This window comes from Hesperophylax consimilis, chromosome 22 (assembly GCF_061612785.1).
Source record: "Hesperophylax consimilis isolate HC1 chromosome 22, BYU_Hcon_1.0, whole genome shotgun sequence".
NCBI lineage: Eukaryota > Metazoa > Arthropoda > Insecta > Trichoptera > Limnephilidae > Hesperophylax > Hesperophylax consimilis.
The window spans coordinates 2574963-2590933 of record NC_142857.1 but is presented as its reverse complement, the minus strand read 5'-3'; the positions used below and the strand labels follow the sequence as shown (position 1 = coordinate 2590933).

Below are 15971 nucleotides of genomic sequence, written 5' to 3'. Positions count from 1 at the left end.
TTTATTTCTGATATTAGAGAGTATTTTACTGCCCTGAAGAAGCTACCACATTACAAAGAATGTCGCCTGAAATATCAATACAAATTGAAAATATCTCCCGAGTAAAAACAAATGCCGCCAGCGTGAATTGAACCCGTAACTTCTGATGTCCGGTCAGGTGCTCTGGACCACTGAGTTATGTCGGCTTATTTCCAAAACGCCAAATAATTCAATATGTACTAGTACTTCAATCAACAATTACTGCTTACTATATTTTTTCACCTGTAAACAACCAACTTTATTTTTTGTTATCCTTTGTGCTATGCAAAAAACTTTGTCTTATAAACATTAGCTTATCAATTAAAAAAAGTAACAAAGAATGAGCTTCGTATGAACAAAACTTAAAAAGTTTTTTTTTAATTTAAAGGAAAGTTCAGCAAGTTAATTCATTTTTATTATTGTAACAGCTGTTTTGGCGTTCAAGGCCATTGTCGAACTATGTTTGTGTGATTTTAGTAAACCCAACTGTATTTTTATTTTTATGGTGTTTGAAACGATTTATTAATTTTTTAGGGAAAAACTGATTTATTCAGAAAATCAATGGTTTGATGCACTCGACTTTTTGTTTTCCCAGTATAATATATTTATATTTTTTCGGTATCTTGAAAATACTAAGAAGTGGAAAATAGATCATTTTTCAAGGCTATATAGGTATGTAAGATGAAGGTCAATATTTGTGAAATAATAATATGATAAATAAAAGAACAATCATATTACATTTTTAATAATTTTATTTATTTTTTTATGTTTTATTATTCATTTGAATGAACCTTGCGCATTTTTCTTTAATTTTTTTGTAGACATAATAAAGAATTATTTTAGTATGTACATTTTATGCATTGCGGTGACTAAGTGGTAACAGAATTCCTCCTTAATCAATGTCAATTGCTGTAAATCCTACACAGGAAGTCAAACAAATAGGTAAACTTCTTATAGCACTGGGAAAATTCACAATAAGTAAATTTTTGCTTTGTTAATTTAAAAGAAGAGAAAGAAGTTCGTTCGTTACATTCGTTACAAACAGGAGTTTGTTAGTACTAAAAACAGTTGTTTTAAAATTACTAAATACTGAAGAAAGTTCGATTTCATTCTTTCGATATCTATCACATTTACACTTCGCATTTCATGGCAGTTTCCGTAGCATTGTTTCAAAGGTAGTCTAGTTTACTGGTGCTGGAGGGCTTTGGCGTGGGCGGCAAAGTGGTCGGCCTTGGCAGCAGCCACCTCAGGGGTGTCCAGGAGGAATTGACCATCAGGGGTCAGAGCAACTGGGGCTGCAGGGGCGTATCTGTAACTCAGGTAGTTGTACCCTGGGTGGGAATACGCGTATCCGAATGGAGCTGTCCTCAAGAACGGAGCGCTGTATACCAGCTGGCCGTAGTTGTAAGTTGGGGTGTGGACTCTTGAAGCCTCCTTAGCGTAAGCCTCGAGGTGAGCAGTGCGCGCAGCGGCTACTTCGGGAGTATCTTGGATGTACTGGGTAGTAGGAAGAACTTGAGCGTAGCGGGCAACAGCACCAGACCAACTCGACTGAGCATTGGCAAGAACGGAAGAACGAGTGCTCAAATGCTCAGCACGAGCTTGCTGCACTTCAGGGGTATCAACCAAATAACCGTCAGCTCCGACCTTGATATCAGCCTCGGGTCCGTTCCACTTCTGCTGGAAATCTGCAGCGTAAGTAACTGGGGAGATATGGGCGAGTGCGGGAGACGTATAGGCGACGAATGTGGGGTTAGCAGGCACAATGGAGACTGCGTCATTTGAAGAGCCATCATCGTATGTCTCTCCAGCAATAGCGAGCTTGGCCAAATGTTCTGCCTTAAGTTGAGCTACTTCTGGGGTATCCTGGACAAAACCGTCAGCGGAGACCTTGATGTCAGCAGGAGCGTCTTCAATTTTGGCAACAGTTGGGATTCCAGAACGCACTGCAAATACTGATACAGAGTTTCCCTGAACCGATGAAGAGTCGGAATAGTCGCTCTGGTCTCCTCCAGCGGCGGCGGCCCTAGCAGCATCAACGGCATACTGAGCAAAGTGGGCGGATTTAGCCTGAGCTACTTCGGGGGTATCCAAAACATGGCCATCAGCTGAGACCTGGATGTTGGCAGGCTCGAAAGTCTTGACTGCGGCCAGGGGTGCTGGTTCTACGACATTGATTGGCTGGATGAAACGGAACTGCTGATTGTAAGCTGTCCTTGAGGATTCTTCTGCAAATCTGGCGAAGTGTTCCGCCTTGGCTTGAGCGACCTCGGGGGTGTCCAGAACATGTCCGTCGGCGGAGAGCTGGATATTGGCGATTTCATGTGACTTGGGATGCAGCACGGCAATTGGTGAAGCGGCAAGAACCTGGTAAGGCTGGACGAATTTGTATCCAACAAGGTTATTATTATACTGAGCTTCTTCTGGTTGTTCGGGGTTGGCGGCAGCGATGGCGGCGGCTTCGTTGAACTTGGCCAAGTGCTCGGCTCTGGCTTGAGCCACTTCGGGGGTTTCAAGGACGTGTTGTCCGTCGGCTGATAGTTGGATGTTGGCGGGTTCGAAGGGGGAAGCGACATTGGCGGCCTTTACCTCGACGGTATTATCATCGACAGAGTTTTGGGCTTCTTCTTTGTATTCCTCTCCGGAAGAGATTCCAACTCGGGCGTTCTGCTCAGCCACCAGACGCAGATGCTCAGCGCGGGCGTTGGCTACCTCAGCCGTATCTAGGACAAATCCATCCGAAGATACCTAGAAATTTTTATAAAAAGTTTTATTCGAATGTTCCCGAAAGCTGCTACATTGGGCTTGCCCTAAATTAATTAACGGTCACTCCATTTCTCCACGGGGGTGGACAGAGAGGATTGACAACTAGCATGCACTCCTTCATTAATATTCACAGTACATCTTATGTTATTCCGACACTTGACAATATAAAACAAGTAATTTAAACAGTTGTTAAAAAAGGGTAATGAAATACGAAAAAAATACTCCATTTTTCTTTCATTTAAAGCATTCATCATTCCGGTTTATTAGAATTCGAGGTTGTACTGAGAAATCTCTTAAAACGTGACATTTCAAATTGACATATCCAGACAAGACATGACTTAGATTAAATATTGATATTTTAATGTCAGAATGACCTCATGTCTAAATCTTATTATTTATACGACACCTTTTAAATTAGACATATTTATCTATGACAGTTGTTATTTCAACGTAAGTGATTGTAATCACCTGATCACGGTACGGAAATATGTAATACTGACAAGTCCGTGACTAATTATGGCCTGCGAATTTCTGATACATTCCAAAGGGTTTTATTGTGACACTGATTGAACCCAGATTGTACAAATGCCGGTGGAATTTCACAGATCTATTACACCAGTATGATATTTAATCGCTTTATGATATGTAATTACAACGTTCGATTCATTTTAAAAACCGCTTTGACTTGAATTCTTTATATCCATACTAATTATTCTGATTAAACTCATAGCGATATATATAAAACGGTATACACACAATCAATTTTGACGTCTTTGCCTGATATCAACAAGGACGCCATCTATTGAATGTACTTCGAAACAAACGATACTTACAACAATTATCATTTTATTTATTCAATCCATCAGAGTTAATAAAGTTATAATTACGTTTATAACCTTAATAAACTTACACAAACATAATATACTCTGGTGTCATAGCTTAGGGGCACACTTTATTCCTAGCTGAAGGCTAATGATTATAATTTAAAAACTTGATCATTTATCTTTGATAAAAAGCTTTGATGTTCTCGATATGAGACATCTAAGAGGTCATTAGTCACATTTTAATGTGTGATAAATCTGACACAAATGTTAACAGCTTTGCATTCATTGAAACAGTTTTGAATTAGGAGAGTTTTGTGCACACGAATCTCTCAAAAGTTATCGTTATCCAAAGGAAGGTTGAAAGGTAGTTGAGGGTTAATAGTGGATATAGCTCATGGCGGACAAAAATATCATAATATGACTTAAACCGTTATTGGTCAAGATATTGGCACTTTTATGAAAATCATGAAAATTGACACATCGGATTAGTTTTTCGTGTGCCACAGCTACAAAAATCCATTTTATAATTTGTTTAATATTTATTACGTAACCCTGAATAGCCCTGCTATTGATCACAAAATAAAAAATAACAGTACCTTTACCTTATGTAAATAAAAACATTTTGCCCGATTCTTGGTTCAATTTTTTGGCTAGCAACTTTGACTCCTCTAGTTATTTAAGCAATATGCTAATTAAACATGGTTATTAAAACGGTATAACATCTGCTATCTACTTTAAAAATGATATTACTATTTAACTGCAAAAAGAGCTTGTGAAATTATATCAATTACCTATTCGGGAAAAAATTGGAATTTTGTAACTGTGGCACTCAAAAAACTGATCTAAGCTGTCGACTTTCACGAAATTCATAAAAGTGACAATATCTTGAAAACTAACGACGTTTTGCAACAGTCCAATTTATTTATTTCTTCGTGTTCTCCATAAAACGGTTATACACCAATATATTACGGAGACGATTAGATATTTGAGGTAAATGTAAGTATAAAAAGGTTATGGGGGTAGTTTTATATTTTGTGACATACATCAAAAGATTTTTGCCGAACTGTCTGTGAGTGACGTCGACAATGTCATTGTGTTCCGTCATGAATTGGCCTATCAGCCTTCCAAAGGATAACATTGACTTTTCGGACACCTGCTGGACAATGCTGGATTATAAATGTATATATTTGAATATTTACCTGGATGTTAGCAGGATCAATCACATGTTTGTAGGCTCCGATGGAAGCTCCGTGTATGTAATTAACAGCGGGTGTAACAAATACCTGGAAAAAGTACACACATATATGAATACTACAATTTTTAAAAGTTCACCCTTAGTTGATTATAAGTATTAAAAGTATTAGATTATCGGTTGCTTGTGATGTGCGTTTATCCAGCTTATTATTATTCACGTTCAATGAACTAGAGTTGAAGAAGAATAATTCAGAAAAGCGATAAAGTAGGTACCTACGTATAATAAAATTATTAATTGTCCTTTTCAAAATTGGAATTATAAAATCGTGATTTTTCACAAGGACTGAACTAGTTTTTTTTTTATATTATTATATCGGGAAACAACCTACCCATATGAATTTCTTAATTTTTTTCGTACTTTGCAATTACCTATTTTATATTATGATTAATAATCAATAAATCATTATATTGATTAAATGATAAGCCCAGCGCCCTCTAGTGAAAAACGAACGAATTAGATCAAGCAGAGAATGACAACAAATGAATTATTGATTATAATATATTCACACAATACAAAAACGTTTGTCAAGACCGTCAGTTTAATAGTCAATAATCCTTTTGAACATATACTATTTATTTAAATTTATGTTTTGATAAGCATAGTTTTAATTTGGGTCTAGAATATATAAATATTAACTACTATACCATTATAGAATGCCTTAATTTTTTTTGAAAATAATCCGCAAGTTTGGTCAGTGATTGAAATTTAATGATAAAGAGATGAAGAATATTTTATGATCAGATCGTCAATAGCCAGGTATTTCCAAACATCCTATTTCTCAACTCCATCCCCTTCCCTTTATTTTCAGCCTCACAACATACCCCAAATTAGGGATGCCATAATCTCACTGGATCTGGAAAGTTGGGACTCTTGTGCATATCCATCTTTACGACTCGTTATTGAGTTCAACAACTCGGCTATGGAACGATCTGTTCTAGACCCATGTTAACTCCTTCTTCTCCTCAAAAAGACCCACCACACATCATCCACAAAGATGATATATAGAGATGGCAAAATTTAGCATTAATTTTCAGATTTTTAGCATTAACAATTGGAAATTTAGCGTTTTATAGCATTTTGAGGCATAATTTAGCGTTTTGTAGCAAAATAGAAAAAAAATGTATTTCCTGAATTTTTTAACGCATATTTTAAGTATTTTTGGTAAAATATATGTTTAACCTTCATTTGCAAGTATTTCCATGTGAAAAATTATAAATAATTAATTTTAATATTAAATTAATAAGGAAGGAAACTCTATGTACGGGTCGAACACAAACACAACAAATGCAGATTGCGACTAACATCAATAGGCGTAATTTATTTCGCACAATTTGTGTAATGTCAAAAAGCAATTTTAGCCTACAGTACAAAAATATTAAATATTGATTTTTTTGAAATTCTCACATATTATTTTAATACCCGGTATTTTCGGGAAATTCGCGCCTATTTCTCTAAATAGAACAAAATCACGTTTTTCGCGTTAATTCGCGAAATAGAAATCACTGGAAACACTTTCAAATGCCTTGAAACGCAAAGAAAACTTATAAATGCCCTATTTTCGATCCATAAATATTTTTTCGCGTTTTTAGTTAAAACGAAATTTTGCCATCTCTAATGATATAGTGTCTCATAAACACTCCTGTGTGAAGCTAATGTAAAAAAAATGTGTACGCTGTATTCACATGTAAATTAATTGCCTAAGATTAAAATAGATTCTACTTCAACGTACGAATTTTTTTTTGTTTGTTTTGATTTTATAAAGCTTTTATTATTTTCAGACATATTCATACCCAATTCATATTGTAATGTTGTTTTTCATAGCCTTATGAGATGAAAATAAAATTAGATAATCGAACAACGAAGGCCGACGGGTTCGCCTTTTAAGAAAAATATTCTCGTCAGACCAGTTTGGTGATCTACTTAACCTTTCAACGACGAATACAAAAATATATATTTTTTAAATCCATTACAATTGATTGCTCTTATACATCATTGAACAATGGACAACAATAGGACAGACACTCTACATGTTAACATTGATCTTATCTTCAATAAAAGTTTTAAATAAATGTAATGTTTTATTTATTAGGTTTTCTTCCTGTAGCGTTTTCATATATTGTTCAAATTTTTTAATGAATTATTATAATACTAGCAGCTCTGTTAACTCTTGACAGGCCAAGATGCCAAACAAAACGTCTGTAACCGAGTGGGTCTTCCGACGACCCCATGCATTTTTCTGTCTTATGGGCTTTTAAACTATAGAAATCCCAATTATTCAATAAATTATTAACGGTAACTTATGTATTTGGGCAGTGATAGGTAAAATGATAAAATGGTATGTCAAGTATTTAAGCTAATATAAGGCGGATAGTAATTTTGGGTACTAATTACTCCCCCACTTGGCTGCGGGATAGTTAAAGGTGGAACTCGCGTAAAGTTGATGATTCCGATTTAACAGTTCGTAATGCTCATGCGAACTCTGGCGGAGTAAATAGGTGCTGTCCAGCACGGCTACCATCTCATACACGAAACACACAAACAAATTTATGGACATAATGATATACAAAGAGCTTGATTTAAAATAGGACTTCGGTACCCTCAGTCAGTAATGTTGACATTTTAAGAAAACGTTTATCGCTTAAGACAAATTTTGATAAATTACTTGTAGGTTAGTCAATATATATGTGTTTTCAATGCCGCTCAACAGATGTCATTAGAGTATAGTTATGTAGTTTTAAGGTATCTCCATAAGTGTCAGTAGTAGTAGTAGTACCACGTGACAGAGATAACATGTCGGACGTTTGGGTGTTCTGTTGATAAGTTAGATTTGAAGTTGTGATAATATTTTGTTTCAAGCTAAAGACGAATAACAACACGTTATTTTATATATTATCCTTTAAAAAACCGGTTAATCTAAAAATGACTTTATAAAAAGCAGATCTCCGCACCCAAATGGTTAATGTTATTCCAAAGTTGATCTGCAAGTGTCAGCCTTAAAATAATCATTTCAGGTTTAAAGGCGTTGCCATTATCGATCGGACCGTCAAAGTGTGGTGCGCGTTTTTTAACAATAATATCTTTTAATACCATAATTACATTTTTGTAATCTTAGACCTGAATCATTCCCGTTGGTATTATCTATTACAGGTTTGCAGAATGATTTTAAACTTTAATAATTGGTAGTGGAAGGAGAATAGATATTTGACCTCTTAAAGCAGTTACCTGGCTATTCAGATCTAGCCACTAAACATTTTTAAAGCCAATAGAAGCAATGTTTAGTTGCGGAATGGTTGTCTATCAACAGTATTTTTTTTATTTATTTTATTATTCAAATTTAACTACATAGTACTTCTGTGTTTTTCTCTTATTTAATAAATCAAAAACAAAATTTCCTCTAAAATCATGAGATTTGTAAGTAGGTACTAAAACATTTTTTTACTTTATTTTAAACCATAAATATTTTATGTTCGTATACAATAAATATTTTTATTTCAATAGGGAATTAATTATACAATTTATTCAAATAAATGCAACCATCTCAATGGTATTTTTTTCAAACTTTCTTCTACTATTAAAATTGATTATTCCGATTTGACACCTCATAGTAGGAACTACGATTACTGGCCATATAAAAATGAACTATCAAACAAGGCCACCATCTTGAACCGGAACCGGAACGTAACAAACCAATTTACAGGTAGAAATGGTCGAGTTAAAATAGGACCACGTAAATAATATTACTATTAAGTTCTGCCATTATTTTAGTTTGTATTATTATTATGACTCAAAAAGGTATGAAATGTGGTTTGGAATCTGAGGGTAAATGTTTCTAGGAGTGACGGAATATTAATCCATTCCTCCTACTGCGGTGGAGAGAGTTCAACTGGAATTTTTATCTATGTATTTTGTTATCTTAAGGTGTCGAAATCAGTAATATAAGATTCCAACCGATAAAAGTTTTAGAAACCTATTTTTTTTATATTTCGAAGACATTTTAATTGCATAGCTCTGACAAGGCCGTAGACATGATATTATCTGATATAATTTTAAACTGGTCGATCAACAAACGACAAATAAGAATTATTATACACTTCACACGATCCAATCTAATTTACATAACATATTATCCACATCTGAAGCGATATATTAACGTATCAATACGCGGCTATTAAATTATACAACACAAAGCAGACATTATTATGTGTAGGTACGACAAATGACTTCCTTATTTTGAAGGTATAAATGCCAACAGAGTCACAGCAGCGGTCATTCTTGGAATAATCTCATGCAAGGACGGTCCATATTTTTCTCCGCATTAAACGGAAAATAGATCATTATTTTGTCCCTAAATTATAAATTCAACATTTTATCTGATAATAATCGTATAAAAAGATCTTTGCCATGTGTAAAAGGTTATCATTCATTTAATAACTAGAGCATACCCTTGAAAAATCACGGGATGTCATAGTTGTAAGATTTGTGAAGCTGAAAGTATTTATGAAATATTTGCTTCAATTTTCTTCATAATTTAATTATATTTTTATGGTCATGTTTTGAGATTTTCAAAGCCAAAATTTCTGATGGCCTCTCTAATTTGTGACCAAAAAAACGTAAGTGATTTAATTTTGGCGTATTATGCCGTTTCGCGCTACCTCCTTCGTTAGCCAACGTTTCGGACAGCATTACAGTGTCCATCATCAGGACAGATGTGTAGGGCATGCGTAGTATGGGCAGGGCAGAACACGGCATAATACCTCAAAAATAAATCACTTACGTTTTTTTATCACAAATTAGAGAGGCGATCAGAAATTTAACTTTCGAATGAACACCGTTAGTAAACTTGAAAATCGCGAATTCTGTCAAAAAATTAAACAAAAGAAATACATGATTCAAATATAGAAATATTAATTAATTGTTGTAAATTAAATAATTTTGAAACTGTACGTAGATATAAACTTGAATTATTCTTCAGTCAGCTCCGAATTATAAAATGGGACCTAAGCAAATTTGAGTTCATTGAACGTGTATTTAAAAAGCAATTTTTTTTTTCAAGAATCTAATACTTAAATGAGAATTTCGTGCAGGCGGCGTTTGTTTTTTATACAAATCTACAGTTTTATTCCGAGAATTATAATTTATGCACACTTGACCTTCAAAACACGAGGGTTCACTGTCTACGTGAGATTTCTAAAAACCATCCCATCCTCTTTTCCCGCCCTTAAAAAATAATAAAGCTCGGGTAACACCGGGTGCTTTTGCTAGTTTTTAAAATAGAGTGCTACACTAGAAATTCGCACCAATTGATGCGGAAAATTGTTTAATTTTGTACTATAATTCTTTAGGAATGAATTGTCATACGTTTTAAAAAATATTAACTTTATTAGTACAATATTTAGTGTAGAATTCTTGAGGTGTACTGGCATGAAAATACCCTACAAAACTGAAAATAATATCAAAGGTACAACAAATATCCAATAAAAGTTATTAACTATTTTGTGTACGATCTAAAGGTAAGCCAAAAAAGAACCATTTTGTCTATGATCTAAAGATAGGCCACAAAAAAACTATTTTGTGTATGATCTAAAGATAGGCCACAAAAGAACTATTTTGTGTATGATCTAAAGATAGGCCACAAAAGAACTATTTTGTGTATGATCTAAAGATAGGCCACAAAAGAACTATTTTGTGTATGAACTAAAGATAGGCCGCAAAAGAACTATTTTTTACGATTTTTGGAGGGTACTTTGGCAATTTGGGGAAAATAATTGTGACAATGTATGACTATAATTTGTAAGAACTCACGTGGGGTTGTACGTAGCGCTGAAGTGGTACCGCATGTACGGCATGCTGGAGAGGAAGGGCGTGCTGCAGGGAATAAGCTGCTGGAGTTTGGAAGCTGTAGCTGAAGGAGCCCCCGTCGTTGGAGAACTTCAGCAGGGGGCCGTGGTGGGGGCTGGGCCGCGCCAGGGCTCCGGTCACGGCGAGTGCGAAAATCTGCAACACACAAAAACATTAAAATGCCGAATACTAACAAATATTCTAAAACATTATTATTTAGTGACCGATCAAAAGTACATTTTAAGCCGAAACTGAAAACGAAACCGAACGAACTCAGTTATAGTTTCGGCCGAAACCTTAACCTATTTTAATAAATAAGAACAGGAAATTAAAATATTTTCTTAAAAATTTGTCTGAAGATAATTAGTGCACTGTTTTCATGAACTGCGGATTTCGAATACAACTTATTTAAATGTTTTCTCTAACATCGTCCTACTTAGTTAAACTCAAATTTGTGATTCTTTTTTTTTGATATTTCGTCACATTCTGAAAAATGATTTCATTTTTATTTCACGGATACTTTATGCAGTTTACCAAAAAGTGTTTTTAAGTCACGCTCCTGTCCTGTCAAACTGTCCTCTTTTGACTCGGTACAAAACCAATGATAATGAATCACTACAGGCAATACCAATTTTATCATTGAGTCATGAACGTATTCAATGAACACAGTTTTTATTATGATAATACTACAGGACCTTAATTATCATCGAATGGAGAGTAAACAATTTATAAATAGTTATGTTTTAACTACCACAGCTACTCCTACTTGAAAAAACGGTGTTGGATTTTGTAGGCATCAACGTACAAAAAATCATGAATCATGTTGTAAACTCAGTTACAAAAGCGATAGGTATTTCTCCCGTCGCGTCTATGAAATATTTTGACTAGCTATTTACGGCTTAACAATGTGTTGCTTTGGTAAACATTTCTTCCCAAAATCTCATCACTATTTCAAACTGAACGCATTCCGTGGTCGAGGAGTAAGGCAAGGACGGGTTCAAATACTGGCGCGCGCAAGTAAATTTCATTTAAATAATTTATATTATTTCACAAATTACTCATTTAGGATGTTTGCGGCACGTTCCAGAGTAGAATATACCCTCAGCATCGCCCTGCTGTAAGACAACCATTCAGAATTGAAACGATGCTTAGAACGATTTTGCCCGTGTCTGGTGACCACATCAGAATAGCCAGATACTTCCCCGCTTTTGTCTTCCCCATCTCATTCCCTTCCCTACTACTTTCAGCCTCACAACATACCCCAATTAGGGAAGCCGTAATCTCACTGGCTCCAGATGGTTGTGAGTAGTTGGGACTATTGTGCGGATTTATTTGAGTTTAATAATTATTATTATTGAGTGAAGCTAAGAATGTTATAAACATGAAGGGATTTCCTCTACGGGTATTCTTGAAAATTGTGATAATGACCTACACACTTCAGGTAAATGCATGATTTTTTATTTGAATAATGATGATCTTTCAAAAATTATTGTATCTCACTTGAAATGATGTTTGGATAGGTACAACAGAACAAGAAATTATATTTTGTTGTTGGCACACTAGATTGAAAGAATCAACGTATTCTAAATGTTAATTTCTAGAACTTTTATCAATTTCAACTAATGGTTTGTGATTGTATTCGTTCTCCGTACAGTTAAATTTATTTAAAGCGTTTATAACTTTTTGAAATGATGCAAATATCGTTGATATTTCAATAGGTTTACTACCTAATCCGTGGGTGCATAAAATAAGTCGTAAATGAATAATTGTACGCATTTCTGAAGATAAAATCACCAAATTATACTAGATCTATGCACATAATCATTGCATTGACTGCAAATATTAATAAACGCCTAAGGATTGAACTCAATTCCATGTTCGGATAATTACTGCATAATTTGCACAAGTTATTAAATCAATAGAAACATAGTAAACTAGATGATTCCTACGATGTGAAATGCGAACAATATATCTAATTCAATTAATTGGTTAAAAGGTATGATTGAAATTTTGATTTTTCGATATAGTAGGTCATTTTAATATTGGACAGGAGTTTAACTTTTTGTGTGGAGGTATTTTTTTTATTTTATGTTTTTCCGACTTCATGTCCGGATTAAATCTTCCCCACAGGAAAAACTAAACCCTTCCACACACTTTTCCACAAATGATCATCTAGTCAATCTACATTATGCAAGTGAATTATATAAGTATAATAAATACAAAACAATACAAGAACAACACGTCAACTCACCAGAGATATTGTTATCAAGTTTTATTTGTAGAATAATAATATTATTATTTAATTTACAGAAAACAGTATATTTTTAAACAAGTTCTGCTGTGTTATTATAATTACGCGTGACAGTTTGATAATGCCTTCAGAAGGCGAAACTGCAATCTCGCGTTGTAATAATTACACAGCAAAACGTGTTTATAAATAAACTGTTTTTTTTTTTAAATTGAATAATAATTACGGATTTTGAACAGAACTTTCGTATTATAATTTGAAATCGAACGAATCTTTTAATGATTTTACGCACCAAAAATCGCATTATTAGTTTCTCTGAGTTATTATTGAAATAACGCAGAAATTATTAAGTATTTGAAATCATAGATTCATATTACTTATATCATCCTACTGCGAGTTCACAGTATTGCGAAACGTCTACAAATTATTTAAATGAAATGCTCGGTCACAATATAGCTGTGTTATAAGAGGGCGTATCAGTTTGGTAGGAACTAATTTGATTGTTGTACAAATATGTACATAAAATTATTACATCAGTCATTTCATTGCGCTGAATTAATATTACAAGATCTGCATAATACTCCAGACAAGGATACGTGATATTATTTTAGATGCACCATAAAACGATATCAGCAATATGTACCTGATACAAGATATTAATGAATTAACAGAACATCCATTGATTTGTTTGCTGTCTTGATACCTACCTGATAAATTAACAATACTTATTACATTTAAATTTTGTAATTTTTTATGTGATACTGATGAAATAGAAAAAAATTGGAATATTTAACCAATGAAAACACTATTATCTCTCACATCGCATTAGATGCGACTGAATTATTTTCTGTTTGAAATTTTCGTTTGAGTGTCGCTTATTTTGAATGCAAAGATTAAATATTACAATTTGATGTTTTACTCACTAATTTATTCCAAATATAATTTTTTTTTAAATATTAAATTGTCATTAAAAATCAATCATTGTGAACCTATATTTTATCTTATTATCTGAATTTTGCTAGAATTTCATTTTGGTAACCAAAATATTAGTAAAAAAATATCATTGATTCTAATTTTTTATTCTGTTAATACTAAGATAAAACATAATAGTCTTGCAAACATTTGTTTAAAACTTACTGTAAAGATAAAGTCCGTTATTAAGTAATGCCTAACACAGAAGTTTTTAAATATGTGAAAAAAAATTGTTCAATGTATACTTTTTCTTCATTACAATACACATTACACCAACCAACAACTAAAATTACTTTTTCGGAAAAGAAATTTGCAATATTTTTCTATAAAAGTATTTACTACCCTCCCTCTTGATATAAAAAAATATTAAAAATAACTTCAAAAGAAGCATTGAGTATTTTCCTCTTGCAATATTTTAGTAAACAAAAAAACACACTTGACTTAATTTACAATTTACACAAAAAACATGTACAATTTAACCTTAGAACGGGGTACCCCAGTAAAGTCTCAATTTTTCAACATTTGTAAAAAATTATAAATAAAAAAATATATTAAAAAAGTGTTTTTTCTATCCATATCTAAAATAGGAAGCCGAATATTAGCACTCTTACAAACAAAATGAAGCCGAGTATTAGCACTCTTACAAACAAAATGAAGCTGGGTATTAGCACTCTTACAAACAAAAATATCAAAATAAATATGTAAATTTTACAAAAAAAAAAAAAATAATTCTGTTATTCTTAAGCAGCTATCCATGTCGTGAATGTTTTCCAAGTCGCATTTTATTAGGCTCTTGATCTAATGTTACGCTTTATTTTACGCACGCCTCCCCCAATTATCTACAATGTACTACGTGTTATTATTTCTTCTTAAAAGATACTCGTGATTCTCAGTGAAGCGATACAAACAACGATCAGTGAGGCGATACAAAAGTGCGTATTACATAAAACAGTGGCGGCATGTGAATTAAAACTGAAGGCTAAAGTTTAAACCACAACTACCTAAATAAGAATCTTGGGGGCGTACTATCAGAAGCACAATCAATCTATACCGCTGGTAGACTCATTATAAGTGTGTGTCTATTTTCTAAACACTTGCAATAATTTAACTTACTAATTTTGGCTGTCGGTGAATCCGTGAAGTCATTTTAAAATGTATTCATGCACAGTGCGTAACATTAATTAAGTTCGATCTTTTTTTTTCAAAATTGGAACTGAAAAAAGTTAGTACAAAAATTATTTAATTTATTTTAAATATGTATTTCTTTTATTTAGTTGTTTGACAAATGCTGTAATTTTTTAATGCAATGATCCTGATGCATTTATTATTTTATAAACCCTTTCAGATAATTCTAATCCTACAATGATAATATCCCGTGACTTTTCACGTTAGTGTTTAAATAATATGAATGAGAAAAAAATTTAAATCGATCAAAGCCTGATTTTTTAAATAAATTCAAAGAATGTTGATTTACGAATAATCTGACAATATTATAAGTTTTCCAACTCCCATCATTGTATGACGAAAATGTTGCTTGTGCACTGATGGGAGATTAAGATAGATACGGGATTGAACCCGCGACGCCTGAGTGGAAACTTGACAACGCATTTCTCTACACATTGATGCAAAAAAAAATTAAAATCACTGGTTAAAAAAAATCACAATTTTGACTGTTGGAATACTCACCAGAAATTTCATCTTGTTAGCGTTTCACTGTCCTCGTTTCAGGAATTCGACGACACTTCTGGAGAAGGCTCTAGAACTTGTCGGGATGAGCTCTGCTGAAGACTGACTGCAGATGGAGGGCGGATGGAGCTTTTATATTGGCAGATGAACGCGCCAATGATCTTCACAGCGACTTCTTCGTTTTTTAATAATACTTGATCTAACAGGGGAGACCAATACGAAAATTCCACACAACGCGAACAAATGATATGGTGATAAACTATTTGCTATGTGTTCATGGCTCAGTGATTTATACTATACTTAGCAAATTTGTCATTATTAAAGTGAAATAATTTCTGGTTATTATTCATTTATTGAAAATAAT

At 33.5% G+C, this 15971-nt stretch overlaps 1 protein-coding gene across 1 annotated transcript; it reads right to left on the bottom strand.

Moving 5' to 3' along the window:
- Nucleotides 1–752: 752 nt before the first annotated feature.
- On the bottom strand, nt 753–15737 carry LOC149412626 (uncharacterized). The gene is made up of 4 exons (XM_089644955.1): nt 15608–15737; nt 10666–10857; nt 4808–4891; nt 753–2766 (listed from the first exon to the last, which is right to left on the bottom strand). Exons 1-4 carry the CDS (start codon nt 15617–15619, stop codon nt 1204–1206), a joined length of 1851 nt encoding a protein of 616 aa, XP_089501081.1. The 5' UTR covers nt 15620–15737; the 3' UTR covers nt 753–1203.
- Nucleotides 15738–15971: the final 234 nt, after the last annotated feature.

Excerpts from the sequence above, each read along its gene's own strand:
- LOC149412626 (XM_089644955.1), bottom strand. Across the intron at positions 4,892-10,665 it reads AGCGCTACGTACAACCCCAC|GTATTTGTTACACCCGCTGT; the intron begins GTGAGTTCTTAC and ends TACTTTTTCCAG. Across the intron at positions 2,767-4,807 it reads TTGATCCTGCTAACATCCAG|GTATCTTCGGATGGATTTGT; the intron begins GTAAATATTCAA and ends AAAAATTTCTAG.